At 29.2% G+C, this 14,714-nt stretch overlaps 1 protein-coding gene across 1 annotated transcript in view; it reads right to left on the reverse strand.

Moving 5' to 3' along the window:
- LanA (laminin subunit alpha) overlaps window positions 1-14,714 on the reverse strand; it is a 267,274-nt gene that overhangs the window by 154,845 nt on the left and 97,715 nt on the right. Inside the window, exons 17-21 of the mRNA XM_075372885.1 lie at window positions 11,495-11,794; window positions 9,262-9,414; window positions 5,608-5,788; window positions 4,584-4,741; window positions 2,576-2,732 (exon numbers count right to left, since the gene is read on the reverse strand). Of these exons, the coding sequence (XP_075229000.1) occupies window positions 2,576-2,732; window positions 4,584-4,741; window positions 5,608-5,788; window positions 9,262-9,414; window positions 11,495-11,794 (949 nt within the window). The remainder of the gene's footprint in view (window positions 1-2,575; window positions 2,733-4,583; window positions 4,742-5,607; window positions 5,789-9,261; window positions 9,415-11,494; window positions 11,795-14,714) is intronic.

The raw sequence follows: 14,714 nt of genomic DNA on the forward strand, positions 1-14,714 counted from the left end.
CACTTTGCTATAAGCTATACTCAACATTATAAAGTTTCTGAGATTATTCCAACCTCTTAAGCTGCTGTTATACCAGTAATGACATCATCTATGACCTTTTATTGCCTTCCTTTCATATTCAATTGTAAGTAAAGAAACAAGTAAAAGTCAGCCAGTGTCAAGTCAGGAGTCCTCCTTACCTTACATCATGTCATGCTAGGTACTATCAATTAGACTGGCTTAAAGTACAGGCAATATTTTTGGAAAATGTACCAACAAACAATGAATTTTCTGATTATTATGAAGAATACCTCATCCAGTAACATAAAACTTTAATTTTTGATGTATTTCTTCAAAACATTTCCTTTCACTACAAGAAATATGGTCAATATTTTTGTAATCTCTCACAGTGATGATGACTGGTATAACCATAAATAAAATTATATAAGGCGCTGCTGCTAAGCAGATAACGGATTTTGTTTTGGACCATGCTTATCATTTTGCACTGTCAACATGGTTTTTTTTTGTGGCAGATCTATGTATCCAATCTCTTGACCACTCTATATGATTGGTTCGAGTAATAATTGACAAGCAAAACCCAATAGAAGCTATTTACCTGGACTTTGAGTGGGCTTTCAACAGAGTCCCTTATGCTGGACTACAGATTGTAATATTATAGAATTCATGGTCCTGTCTGCCAGTGGATTAAGGAGTTCTTGATGAGTCATACTTTCTTTGTTAAATTACCTACACTATGTCACGTAAATTCCAAGTTGCCAGTGGAATCCCTCAAGGAACTCATATTGGCCCGATTATGTTTATAGTTTACTTTTGCAATATCATTAATGGATCTTGCTTTGGTATGTACATAGATGATACTAAAATGTAGAATTTTGACCTGTCACATGCCAATTTTCAATTTGATCTGGACTGTATTTCAAAATTTTCTGAAGAGTGATTTCTGAGATTGAATGTCTCTAAGTGCACCGTTTTACACCTCTCTCTCTCTCTTTTTCTGTTTAGCTTCCGGAACCACCGTAACGTATTACTTCAAGAACTAATGAGGATGATATGTATTAATGTAAATGAAGTGTAGTCTTGTACAGTCTCAGGTCGACTATTCCTGAGATATGTGGTTAATTGAAACCCAACCACCAAAGAACACCAGTTGGAAGATATTGACCAGTTGGAAAAAGTCTAAAGGCGCGCAACTAAACTTAGCCCATTTTGAAACAAATTCTGTATGAGGATCTGCTTTGTTCTCTGGATCTTCCCATATTGGCATATCAACACTGTTGTGGAGATTTCATTGAAACTTTTCAAGATTTTAAATGGGCACTATTCAATTCCAATTCCATTCTTCATAAAAATTTTGAATTTTGTTCTACTGCCTTAAGACATTGTTAGTGATCCATCTATTGGTGTTTTTAAGAATTGATTGGATAAGATATTGCAGGATGTAAAAATGGAGATTGCTTTTCCTGCCAACCAACTGTAGCATGACTTTATTGACTTCTGAATTCTCACTGGCGTTCTGACTTAATTTTATTGTCTTTCTTTCTTTTGATAATATTCTTTTTGTATGTTCACTTGTCTAAGGATCACAAGCATAATGCTTTAACCTAATTGTATAATAATAACCTTCCTGAAGTGCTGCTGCCATTCATAAACTTGTTTTCTTTTGTTTTTTCATTACTATTTTGGCATTTGCTTTTTCAAGCAAAACAAAATTTTGCATTAGTATTTTGAACATATAGTTTCATGTGAACACACAACCTGCACCAAGTAGTAAAATATGACGATGTGTTAAATACAAGTTAAGAATAATACAATGCAGTTACAAAATGCATTGCAACCAAACGATATTTGAATAAGAGATCAACCGTTTCATGCACTCCTTTTAATTCATAAAATAGTTTCTAATCTACATTCGTATGCATCTTTACCATTTCATTTAAATTCCAAACTGTTACAGTCAAATTTCTGTTGCACTATCTTTTCCAACAGTACCAAGTTTACTATAATATGCCTGTCATATCATAAAAAGCACTTCTTTTCCAAAAACCGTCATTGGCATTTTAAAATATAAAATTTTTAAAGATGTCAGTTATTTTTAATATCTCCTATAAAAAACCATGCTTTTTTCTATTTCAAGTAATAAATATATTTATTTAATATCTATTTTCCACCAATAAACAGAAAACGTAAAATGTTATAAAAGTGTTGTTTTATGAATTCTACAGAAAAAGATTCATGATTCTAACGGTGTAATTAATTTTTTCTAAAAGTTTTTTTGATGATATAGTAAAATGGCAAAGTTATCTACAAAGTTATATTGTTCTTAGAATAATAAATAACATGTAAAACAAGATGGTAATGACAAAAACAGCAATACAGTATTTTAGTTGACATCTATAACAGATTATATCAAATGTATATCAGGAAAATGAAAAAAGTTGTTATGCATATAGAGTACACATTCATAAGAGCATTTAAAAATTCAAAAAAAATTCAAAAAAAAGAAAGCTTACTTTGACATTAGGATTACATATTACACATTTTAAAATAAATTACAACAGCTGTTTAAAATTCATACCTGTAACTGATGTATTTTGATAAAAATGGTTACTTCCACACTTTGTAATAAATAAACCAGTTTCGTCAAGTGGTAATTCTAGAGTAACACTATCAGTAAATTCTTCTGCTGGGACAGCAAGTAGATAATCTAACCACGCACTCTTATGGTTAGGTTCCTAAACATAAAAGAAAGGTTTTTATAAATTACAAAATTAAGATCATTTATCTTAAATGGGAAATTAAAATACAGCATAAATTCTAATGAAAATAAAGGTGATTAATAATTATAATTAGCTGTAACAAATTAAAAAAGTCCATATAATTACCAATAAAATTACCTATCTCTAAAGGAAAGCTTTAAACAAACTGAAAAATTTAACATTTTTAATATCAGACATTGAAACAAATGAAACCTGCATATTAGTAGTGGATGTTCATTAATTTAAAAAATAAATTCATGATCTAATCATTTAAATTATGTTGTTTTTTTTTAATTTATTTATTTTTTTTTAAATGTGTAAACGCAATATTTTTGTTTTGTAAAATATTATTGTGCATAATGAAGCAATTAATTGTAGTGCAGATGAGATGTAAGACTGATTTCACACCATGACAACAAAAATTTTTATTAGTAGGACTATACTATATTCACTTATCTTATAGAGTGAAGAAATAAACAAATGTGTTTGTGTTAGTGTGTTCATCATGATTCTGCTCAGTCATGTCCCTTGTATTAGTGCCGACTGACATCGGACAAATTACATTCATTTGTCATAAAGTAGTCAATGTAATCAAAAGTTTACATAACATTGTCTTCTCAGTTCTATTAAAACCCTTTATCTTTTCACAAGATCACTCTTCTGTTCTCGTGTTAAATTTTTATGTTTCTGTTACTTATTTATTTACTGTAATGTTATTTAAAGTTAATATAATGCGATTTTTTTAATTTTAAAGTAATGTGAGGGTTAGTGTATTCCTAGATTTGTGTCTGTACGACTTGAGTTACACCTTTATTTTGACACCATGTGTTGCGTCGCTTCCTTGCGGCAGAAGAGTGAACTATTCTTGTATCATGTAGTATTAGGTTAGTGTGCTACGAGCAACCATACTATACGGCCGAGTCGCCAACTAATGTATCAATATTATTTTATTAGTAAAGTTATTAGTATCATAGTATGTTCAATTCAAGTGTTTTTATTCTACAGTCCAGTTTATATTAAGTTACACAATACACCACCTTGTCTATACCGATTCAGTTGATAATAGTGCACAATTATTGATATCCCCTCAAATAAAAGGCTGTGAAAAAAGTCCTTAAATTGTATAGAAAAACACATCATTTTAAATGATTACAAAAGCGATTAGTAGTTGTTTTCAAATAAACTTACTTAAAAAAAAAAAAAACCATTCAATGACTTGACAATAAATAAATTATGATTTCTAGTATCAGAAGAAAAATTAATTTATAAAAAAGTTTTTAAATTGTTTAAAAGTTTTTAAAAGTTTTATCACAATATACTTCATTTTTATTGAAGAAGATTGATTTGAAGTGAAAATTTAGATACTGAGGTAAAAAGTAAATTATCAACTTAAATGTATAGTAGAGATTTAAAACAGTTTTAAATCTCTACTTTAAACACAACATGTTAAGAATACCAGAATTCAAACATAAAATTAACAAGTTAAGAATTCACCATCGTGAAGTAATTTTAGAATGAATTCAATATTTTTAAGAGGAAGAATCAATTTTTAATGTAGACCGTATACAAACAAGCTTGTGATAGAACAAGTTTGGACATTAACTAAAAAATTAAATAAAGCATCAATTGTAAATAAATGGTACAGAATAGGGAACTAGAGATATACAATAAAATAAATATGGATTAAATCTGCAATTTACACAAACAGTAATGAATGTAGAATTAAAAAAATGTAGAATGTAAAGTTTAAAATTAGTAATTACAAAAATTTATAAAAAAATTAGGATAACATAGATTATATTCAATCATTTATTTTTAAATATTCACCTTAACAGTTAAAACAAAATTCTCAGTCAACTGAAATCGATTATTTCCATTAGACTGTTTCACAACAGATCGACAACCAACATTGCTAGGGCAATGTGGAACCGGTAGATTTGCTTCATAAAACTGACCATTTTGTACAATAACATCCATATCAAAATCTGTAAAACAATTAAAAATTAAATGAAAGTTGTACAATTAATCGATAGTGATTCTTTTCAAAATTAGATCTACTAAACTGAAACATACACATGAACAGGAGCTCATAGCTTTTTTGTAATCTACTTCTGTTTAAGTAGATCAAAGATAATGAACCTTTTCCTGTCAGAGTTCCACTTTTTTTTTAATTAAACAATTAAAAAAGACTCAAATTCCCATGTAACAAATACATGTAGAAAAGTACAATATAGTCCAAGTACATGATATATACAATACTAGTAGTATCAGGAATATAAGAAAAATTTATTCTAGGTATAATTAGTACTTTAGTAGCTAGTTTTAAAATGAAGATAACTTTCATCAAAGAAGGAAATGCACTACAATTTGTATGTGTCCTTTTTTTAGGATACAGGCAATATATCTATTTCAGCCTGGTGGTTTAAAAACAAACAGAAAGCTACAGGACTCAACAGCAAATTTTTTATAAGCAATTTTGTCTACTTGTAGTAATATTTCACAAACTGGTTTCCATGTATTATGAAAATTAAAGAATACTTTAAAGAATAATTGCATTTCTCTCAGCTCAAATGCGAAAACAATTTCTGTTAGCATGTGAATACAATGGCTTTCAGTATAACTAGTTATTCAATGTAAAAATTATTTTAATACAAACATGGAATCCTTAGATATACATCTGAGACATATTTCTTTTAGACAAACTTTGTTGATTCTGAAAAAAATAATTACGGATGGGGGTTTTGTTCATATAACATAAACACAAAAAAGTTTTTCCCAAAATAATTACTGATAACAAACAATAATTCAGAGGTGTAACTTATAAAATATTTTACAAAAAAAAGAATACTACCTGGATGATCCGGTTGATAATAATGCACAACAAATACATATTGTCCAGATTGTGGTACTTTGCCAGAAACATCGACCATAGAATCTTTATGATCCAGATAAATAAGTTTTGTTGTGTTATCATATATGTTGCTAGGTAAATCTTTTGCAACTTGTGCATCATTTCCGCTTTCAAATTCAATCTTAAAAAAGCAACCCCAAAAAATAATAGATTAGAAAATAACATCATGAAAAAAATAGTAAATGTAATTTCTAATTACAATGCAATAGTTAAAAATAATGCATTTTAGTTTATTGGGTAGGATCAGGAGGCCCAGCTTTACACGACAGACACTTCAGCTGTTACACTTATTGTGCAAGCACTGAAGAGAAACAGAGTCTCAGAGTCGATCAACAGGAAGGTGGATAGCCCCTCTACTAAATATTAAGAATGCACTAGCTCTTCAGGTTCTAACAGTTTAACCTTATTAGGGATCAGACCTACAACATTAAGGAAACGGTGCCAGTTATAAAAAAAGTATAATTTACCTGTTAGGTATTTATTGTCTCATCAGATCCAACATTCCTTGTAAAAGAATTAACTGGGTTATATGACATGGCATTTGATAGTACAATCAGAAATTCTTAAATAATTTTAATCTTCTGAATAATTTCAAACCAACAAATACTGATAAAAGATAATGACAGCCATGTAGAAAAAGGAAAAATTATTATACTCTCAGCCAAACAGTAAATTTTTCTTTAAGGTAAATGTACCATGAAGTTTTAGATGGTTTTATAACCAGTTTAGACAGTAAAAAATATTTTAACTAGTTTTGATGTTTCTTCTTTTATAGATGATTAATTCCATATAAGCTATAAGCTTGAGTGTGAAAACATGGAGCAATAAATGTGCAACAAATGAAAAATGACATACTTTACTGGAATTTGAATCTTGGTCAACCTGGATGAAAGTCTGATCAACTATCACTATAAAGTAGGATGTTTTACAACAATAAAATGCATTAATCAAAATAAAATACTGCTGAATTACATACTTTTAAATATTAATTATTTAATTTTAATATTTTACAACATGAACCCAAGTTGTATATATTTTGAGATATAGAAATTATAGATCTTGTCTCTAAATTTTACTCAGTGGGTAGGTAAATTTTTTCATATAATTTAATGCCCATTAATTACGTAAGCTGCTTTTTGATGGTATTTGGTTTTATTCTAACCCTCATAAAGGATGGGGCAGAAACCCCTTTTACCTTTGTTGCCATTTTTGGGCTCAAAGCCATATTCTTGCCTGATCATTCCACCAGATTAGGATATCACTTTAGTTTTGTATTCAGAAAATTCCATTCAGGGGTGGATTTTGGCAATAAGCCTATGTTTTTTCATCAGTTATCATTTTCCTTGATATCTTCAGGTGGAGTTAATTTTAACTGTATGCTCTAACCTCTGAACATGGGTCAAGGGGATTGGGATGATCACCATGGGTGGTCCTGTGTCTCAAAATTTTACTCAAAGAGTAGAAAAATTATTACATAATTGTATGTACTTGCATTTACATTCAAGGGGATTACTTGTATTCCTCCATAATATAATGTTCCATTTAATTTTTCTTCTAAGTAGGTGTCTGCTGAGAGGAAAGACCTTGGTAATCAGAGTTGCAACCTGAGTTTCTGAGAATGTTATGCAGTACTTTACTGGTTTCTTTTCACTTTATTCTGATCAAGAAAATAATTTGTATACGAATGAATATCAGAAAATACTGTCACTACAGGAGTTTTGGGCAGCACATTTTATTCCACGTAATATATTTTATTTATGTTTTTGTAATATTCAAATATATTTTTACCTATCACAAAACAAAATACTGTAAAGAATTTTTATCTATTTTATTTCCAAAAGTGGTCTCAGCATTCTTTCTCAGAAAGAATGACATAAACAATGAATTAAAATTTTTATCTTTATTATTATACCTTATTTCCTTAACTGGACATTTAATGTGGTTAATGATGTAGAAAAACAATGTGGTTAATGAAGTAGAAAAACAATTCCACTATGTGAAATTTGATATCAACACATCACTAGGTATGGTGTATGTATGACAATAAATACATAGCATATCTGGGGTTTAGGTAAGCAATTAATTATTAATTTTATGTAAAATGGAGCATTTGTCTTTTTTTGTATGTTTTCATATAATTCATTTAATATACAATATATCAACAAAAAAAGTAAATACGAATTTTAAATAGTTATAATTTAATTTAAAATTAAAAGCTTATAATATATAGCCTCACAAGAAACATTACATCTATATAACTGTATAATAAACAGGAAGGCATTTGTCATAGACTAAAAATACCTATCTCTAATTCAAGAACGAAATGAGCATTATAATTTGCTTAATTGCAAACCTTTCTTCAATAGCAATTCCTTTCTTCATATGCAACAATTCAGACACACCTTCAATCGGTTGATCAAATAATTGACAGCAGTTTTCATCAGCATTTTTTTATCAGTTGTTTTCCTGGTGGAGTGTAATGATGGCAGATGATAAAAAATCTTACTAGCTGTAATATCTGGTTTGTAAGTCGATTTCTTGCTGTTTCCATGCTGCTGAAATTCACTCCGATCTGGGTGAAATTTTTGGGCGTACAATACTAAATGAAGAAACTGCAAGGCAGTGGCATGATAAATTTATCAAGGCCATAAAAAAATGTCATGATGGGGTGAGATTTTAAAATCTTAATGTTCAGAATGTGATTACAAAGAGAATTGAACGTTTAAGGAAACTCAAAGCTGTGGAATTTTTCTAATATATTTCTAGTCATTTTAAAGAATATTGTTTCAGAATTGTCACTGAAGAGTAGGAGATCATAGAACTGTATGCAAAATGGGTCACAAAATGTTTACTAATGTGCATAAAAATTAAGTAGTCTTAATTATCTGCATCTGCACTTACCGTATGAAAAAAGGGTTTTTTCCTGTGTAGTCACTGGTGATTAAATGTGAATCTAATTCAATGTTGAATCAAAACAACAGCCCATGTAGTGGTAACATTCAGGCTCATCAAAGGCAAAAAAAAACTCAAGCAAACTTAGTGAACATAAAGGAAAATGGCTAATATATTTTCAGACAAAAAATAACCCGAACCTAATAATCAAAGAGGAAGTGTGCTGTGTAATGCTTTCAAAACTAAGATACACAAATGATGATGTGGAATGCTGACACCAGAAGTTGTTTTTGTTCACAACATTCAGAAGAACAGTTGAAGATTCTGTTAAACATTCAAGTACTGAAGACTTAACTTACTTTTTTAGAGACTTTTTGATGATTGGTGTAATGCCAGACTCACCCTCTTTTAGATCAAAAGGTGGCTTCGCTCTTAATGACTGATTTTTATGTACAAGGTACAGAAAAGTTTGTTCCTTAATATAAACTGCCTATTGAACAATGATGACTATGAAGAAATTGACAATTTATTTCACAAATCCTTTTCAAACAAACTTTTTTCATGATCAAAATTCATACTGTGACACACATAATAGTAAATGACACCATTTTTCAGTAAGGGATATATTGAAACATAACATGTAATCTGAATGAATTTTTTTATACTTCTATAAATTCAATGATTAAATATATATTGACTCACCCTTTTAGATTCAGGAGGTGTTACAAAATCCAAATCAACACATTTGCCATCTTCTTGAACACAAGAAGGTTTTGGTCGAATGTAATCAGTAGACCATTTATCATATGGTATCGCAACAATTGAATCTATTGCAATATTTGGATAATCCTCACCCTAAAAAAATAATAAATTCTACAGGCCCTTTTTTTTGTGCAAAAACAGACCTGTTATATTTAGAATCAACACATGACATATGAAAAGACTTTTAAACAAAAAAACCTTTGCAAGGTTATACAATTGTTTTTACTTTATCATCATTACAAAGGCATTATTTTTTCTAATAAAAGTCAACACAATTTAAACTTTGAACTCAATATAACAACTCCCAAAAACAGTGTTCACTCTTATTAAAACAATAAAAGATGATTTTGTTTATCAGAAGTAACTGAAACATTTTAAAAAATATTTTCTGTTTGTTACATACTAATTTTTCCATGTTCATTTAAACTAGAAATAAAAAAAATAATTCAAAATCAAGTTATCAAATCTCTTAATTCCACCCAACAAATGGATGGTTTGCAAAATCTCATACTAATTTTAAATCACCTGAAATCTACCTGTTCAGTTGAATTTTATCATCTTATAATTTTTTGTAAATTTTATGTAAAAACAATAATCATATATGCAATTTTAATGTGCAGTTTCATATTGGAAATTCTGTTAACAAAAAATTTTATATTCACTCAATATATAAAAAAGCTCACATACAAAAAAACCCGACTTACTACATTATATGTATGTTTTATTGTCATATGTCTTTATTTATTTTTCTGCTTTGTTAGAAAATTAATAAGCGTATGAATCATTCACTACACTTGGTACTGTAAAAGATGGTAAACTACCATATCTTTACAAGCTACTGAGTTCTTTATAACTGGAACACTTTAGAAAGTAGCAGCTTATGGTTAATTAGAGTTGCTGATGTAAATTAATTATGGCACTTCACTTACACTCATACATATCATCCTCATTCATCCTTTGAAGTATTACCTGAAAGGTAATTACCGGAGGCTAAATAGGAAGAAGAAAGAAAAGGTAAAGTATAAGTAAATTAATGAAGGCTGGTTGCTGAATCTTGGTGGCAACATTAATGTTGAATCTATATAATTAATAAGTCCTAAGAAATGCTCTATAAAACCGGCAAATCCTATCCCTGATTGGAAAGGTGAGGGCGTGTGTTTGGCATCTCATAACTGGACTAACTTGGCTAAGGTATGTTAACCCTCACAGAAGAGTTCCTGGTTCTCCAGGTTGGAGGTTGTTCGTGAGATAACAGCTCTATACTGGAAAAAGACCTTATTAGGCATCCAAAGCAAAAGCTTCGGATAGGACTGTTATAAGCTTTGAATAGGACAGTATAAATAAGATCACAGCAACATAATAATTACACTGTTATGTGCAGTATGTAAATGGAATGCACAGACAATGATGTGAATAAAAATAATTAAAGAGATAGTAAATGAAATGTTTGAGCATGGAATGGATCTTAAACTGCAAAAAAGGGTTAGACCGAGGTTAGGATGGATGGTTAAAGTGTTGATGGATTTCAGAGAGATGAAAGTGACATGATAGGAGGAGAGTGTGAAGGATAGAGAGAGAGATTGAGATGGAGTGTAATTTTTGAGGAGGCCATACCTCACCCAGGGCTGTAACACTGAGAAGATAATTAGAATAAAAAATTAAATAAAAAAAATCAAAATCAATATGTCTAGTAGTAGTAGTAATAGTAGCAGTAGTAGTCATCAAATTCAACCTGCTAACTGCCAGTTAGTGTTATTTTACTACACGTTAACATTTATGAATGATATTTTATAAATTTTCACTCGTCAGTTGAATATAATCTCAGCCTAAAATTAATTTTATTCCATGAATGCGTAATCTTTCATATTGCTAAAGAAACATATCATGAAAATATTGTTTTAATTTTTAACCTAAATTTCTTAATTTCTCAAATCTTTGGAGATTACATGGAGATTATTGTTTCAATATAACAACTCTTTTTTTTTAAATATATAAACTACATAGAATAAGAGTAATCTCCTTAAAAAACTAGTTGTTTTGAATTCCTTCACAACTCATCTTCATTATCTAATATTACAAGTATACATTGGAATAATATTAAAAAAAGTGTATATATAAATAAATAACTGCATTAATTATGAATTTATACAAGAAATCAAAACATTTTTATTACCTTTAACAAAAGTCTCACGTAATTTTGGTCAAAATTGAAGACTGCAACTTTACCACTATTATCAACCACTATTTGACGACAAACAGTAGTATATCGACAAGGATATATAATAACTTTACCGCTTTCTTGATATGAATTGGTTTGAACATTAATATCTAACATTGATTTTCTAGGTATCGATTCTTCAGTAGTAACGTAATTTACAGCAAGTACATGAGGTCCTGGGTGTGTTACAGTTAAGTCAAAATTTATAACCGGTTGGTTTGATGTAATCAGTGGAATTCTTCTCTCTTTTAGTTGCTGAAAAATTAAAATAAATATTACAATTACAATAAAGATAAATAAGTTCAAGAAAATGTGTAATGTTAAAATACATTTTTTTTAAATAAAATATTTTGTTTACAGCTTTATCCATTAATTCTGTTAAGCACTTTGCAAAGCATTTTAAAGAATTTTGTGTGTATGTGTGTGCACACACACGCGTCATTAATAAGCCATTGATAAATTCATTGGATTTAATTTTAAATTTTTAATGGACTATTATTCTTTTATTGAATAAACTTTTAAAAAAACGTGAAATCTTGTATAATGTATAAAGTCCTCATTTTGCACTTATTTTATTTCAAGAAAACTATAGCTCTGAAAACAACAATGATGTTCAATAAAATTTTTTCACAAAAGAAACAATTTATTGTAGGAGTGCAAACTAGGACAGTCAAATATAAACTGAACTTTCTTTTTTAACATTTATTAGTACAGCGAAAATATACAAAACATATTAATGCTTTTCTAAATATTCTCCCTAAAGTTCTACTCATTTTTCCCAACATGTGGGGAGTTTGTGGACCCCTTCTTTGAGGGCACATTATAAGCCAAATGCACCTGTACTCTTCTTCATTGTCAACCTGGAATTTATAGACCCCATCAATGGCCCAAAAAAAAGAAATTACAAGGGAATAAATCTGGACTACCCAGGAGATGCTCTAAGGTTTACCAATAAATTTCATTTGGTTAGCTTTTATTTATTAATTTTCATTTCAATTTAATTGAAAATTAATAAATTAATAATTTATTAATTTTATTTCATTTATTAATTTCCAAGGGCTGCAGCTGTGTGAGACCTGCCATTGTCAAAAAGAAGAACCACATCGATGATTGGTGATTGAGACATTTGTTCCTACAGGTGGCTTTCACTTTGTCCAAGAGCTGACGAGAACCAACCAACCAATTGCTTTCAAATTTGCAGGGTAAATTCGTGATATGCCAGGGCAGATTTTAAGCTACAGACTGAGGCCCTAGCCCTCTTGGAGGAGAGGTTGTGAATTAAAAATATTTATTAAGGAAAGAAAAGATTAATTCCTTCACTTCATTATTATATTTCCATCAACATGGAAACAGAAGTAAGTTATGAATTTTTCGTCATCAAAGGTGTGTACTTTAAATTACAAAAGGAAGAGTAGTAGTAATATTTTTTAAGGTTTCTATAAAGTTTGAATACTTTAATCGTTATTTATCAGAATTACTCTCACAACCATGAGTGTAACAAACACTGCTGGGTTTCAGGGGATGGAGCCCTCTGGCTTGATGGGAATGGCGACTGAAGTGAGTTCTGTAGAAAGGGTAAGTGAAGCAAGCTCTGTGGCCCTGGGGTAGGCCCTTGGCCCTGAAAGACCCTGAGGTCTGGGGGGTGGAACCTTGTAGCTAGATGGCCGGGTGAGTGAAGCAAGTCTGGACCGGCTAGTTTGGTTAATAATTTTAATCATTATTATTTATTCTTTTATATTTTTTATAGCATTTGGTTTTTTTTTAATAATTCCTCAGTATCTGCCGCACTGTAATAATTATTTAACAATCATTCTATCGATATTGTTTAACAACCATTCTATCAATTAACTTTGGAAATTATCCTTATTTTTGTCCAGGTTCAATTAATGAACAACGTTATCAAACAATAATATCTTAATGATTATTACCTAAACAATCAATCAGAAATTAACCCTGCATTTCTTGAGCATGACTTTGAGCACAACATTCATTTGCACAATAAATAACATTTGCATTCTATTTTATCACTGACATCAGGAAATGCAAGGAGCAGCTGAAATTTAATGCACACTGGAACGTAAATGGCGAACAAAATGTTCACTCTCATGTTCTCATCATTTATGATAAACAAATTATATAACTATTTCTTCTTACTTATGTACAATATGTTATAAATGTTAATCTAGTTCTACAAATGTTTTATAATAAGAAGAAATACATATTATATTTATTGTAAAAATCTACTTCTTTTTATGTAATTATTAAAGCTTTTTTAGTCTAATACAAAATGTTATATAGTAAACAATTTAGTTCTTAAGATGTAAAACTAATAAGTTCTTAAATATATTAAAATAATTCACTTCTTATAAAATGTTAAAGTACATATAAATCATATTATAAAATATAATTAAAACTGTGAATACAAAATAATAATAATAACAACAATAATAAACTAATGATATAAATGTTATTAATACTATAAAATATAATATAAATAAAATGTATCTAATTCTACTACAATAAAAATATAATTAATCACAGTAATGGGTATTTATTTGCAACTATTACTGAACCAGGATATGCTGGTTCAGTAATACTTGCAAATATCGCAGCATATGCTTTGAATATTGAAAGGTGCATTAAGGCACATGTTCAAACACAAAACATACAAGTTGTAAGATTCTGTCATCTTTTAGTTTCATTCTTGTAATACTAACATTCCAAATACAAATATTCCATTTTTTGGTGTAATGTTTTTAGGGTATATATATGTATATATATATATATATATATATATATATCCATTGTATATACAATGTATATACATCTGTGTATTATATATATACACATACATATGAATGTATGTTCCACCATAGCAGCTCAACAGCTGAAACAATTTAGATCTATGACCCTGTGCTGGAATCCTTACATTATGGGGAGTGTCATAAGCTATATAAATACACACATATATACATATATATATGTATGTTTAATTGTAACTACAAGGCCACAAAAAGTCATATATACAGTTCTAAATCAGTAGTATTTTCATTATTAAACAGGTTTTAGGATCTGCTACGATATTGAAAGAATGAATTACAGTAGTAAAATTTATTAATTTATTTTATAATTATTATTATTACTGTTGTTATTTACTGTTTATAAACATTTAAAA

This window comes from Lycorma delicatula, chromosome 8, assembly GCF_047948215.1.
Source record: "Lycorma delicatula isolate Av1 chromosome 8, ASM4794821v1, whole genome shotgun sequence".
Lineage (NCBI taxonomy): Eukaryota > Metazoa > Arthropoda > Insecta > Hemiptera > Fulgoridae > Lycorma > Lycorma delicatula.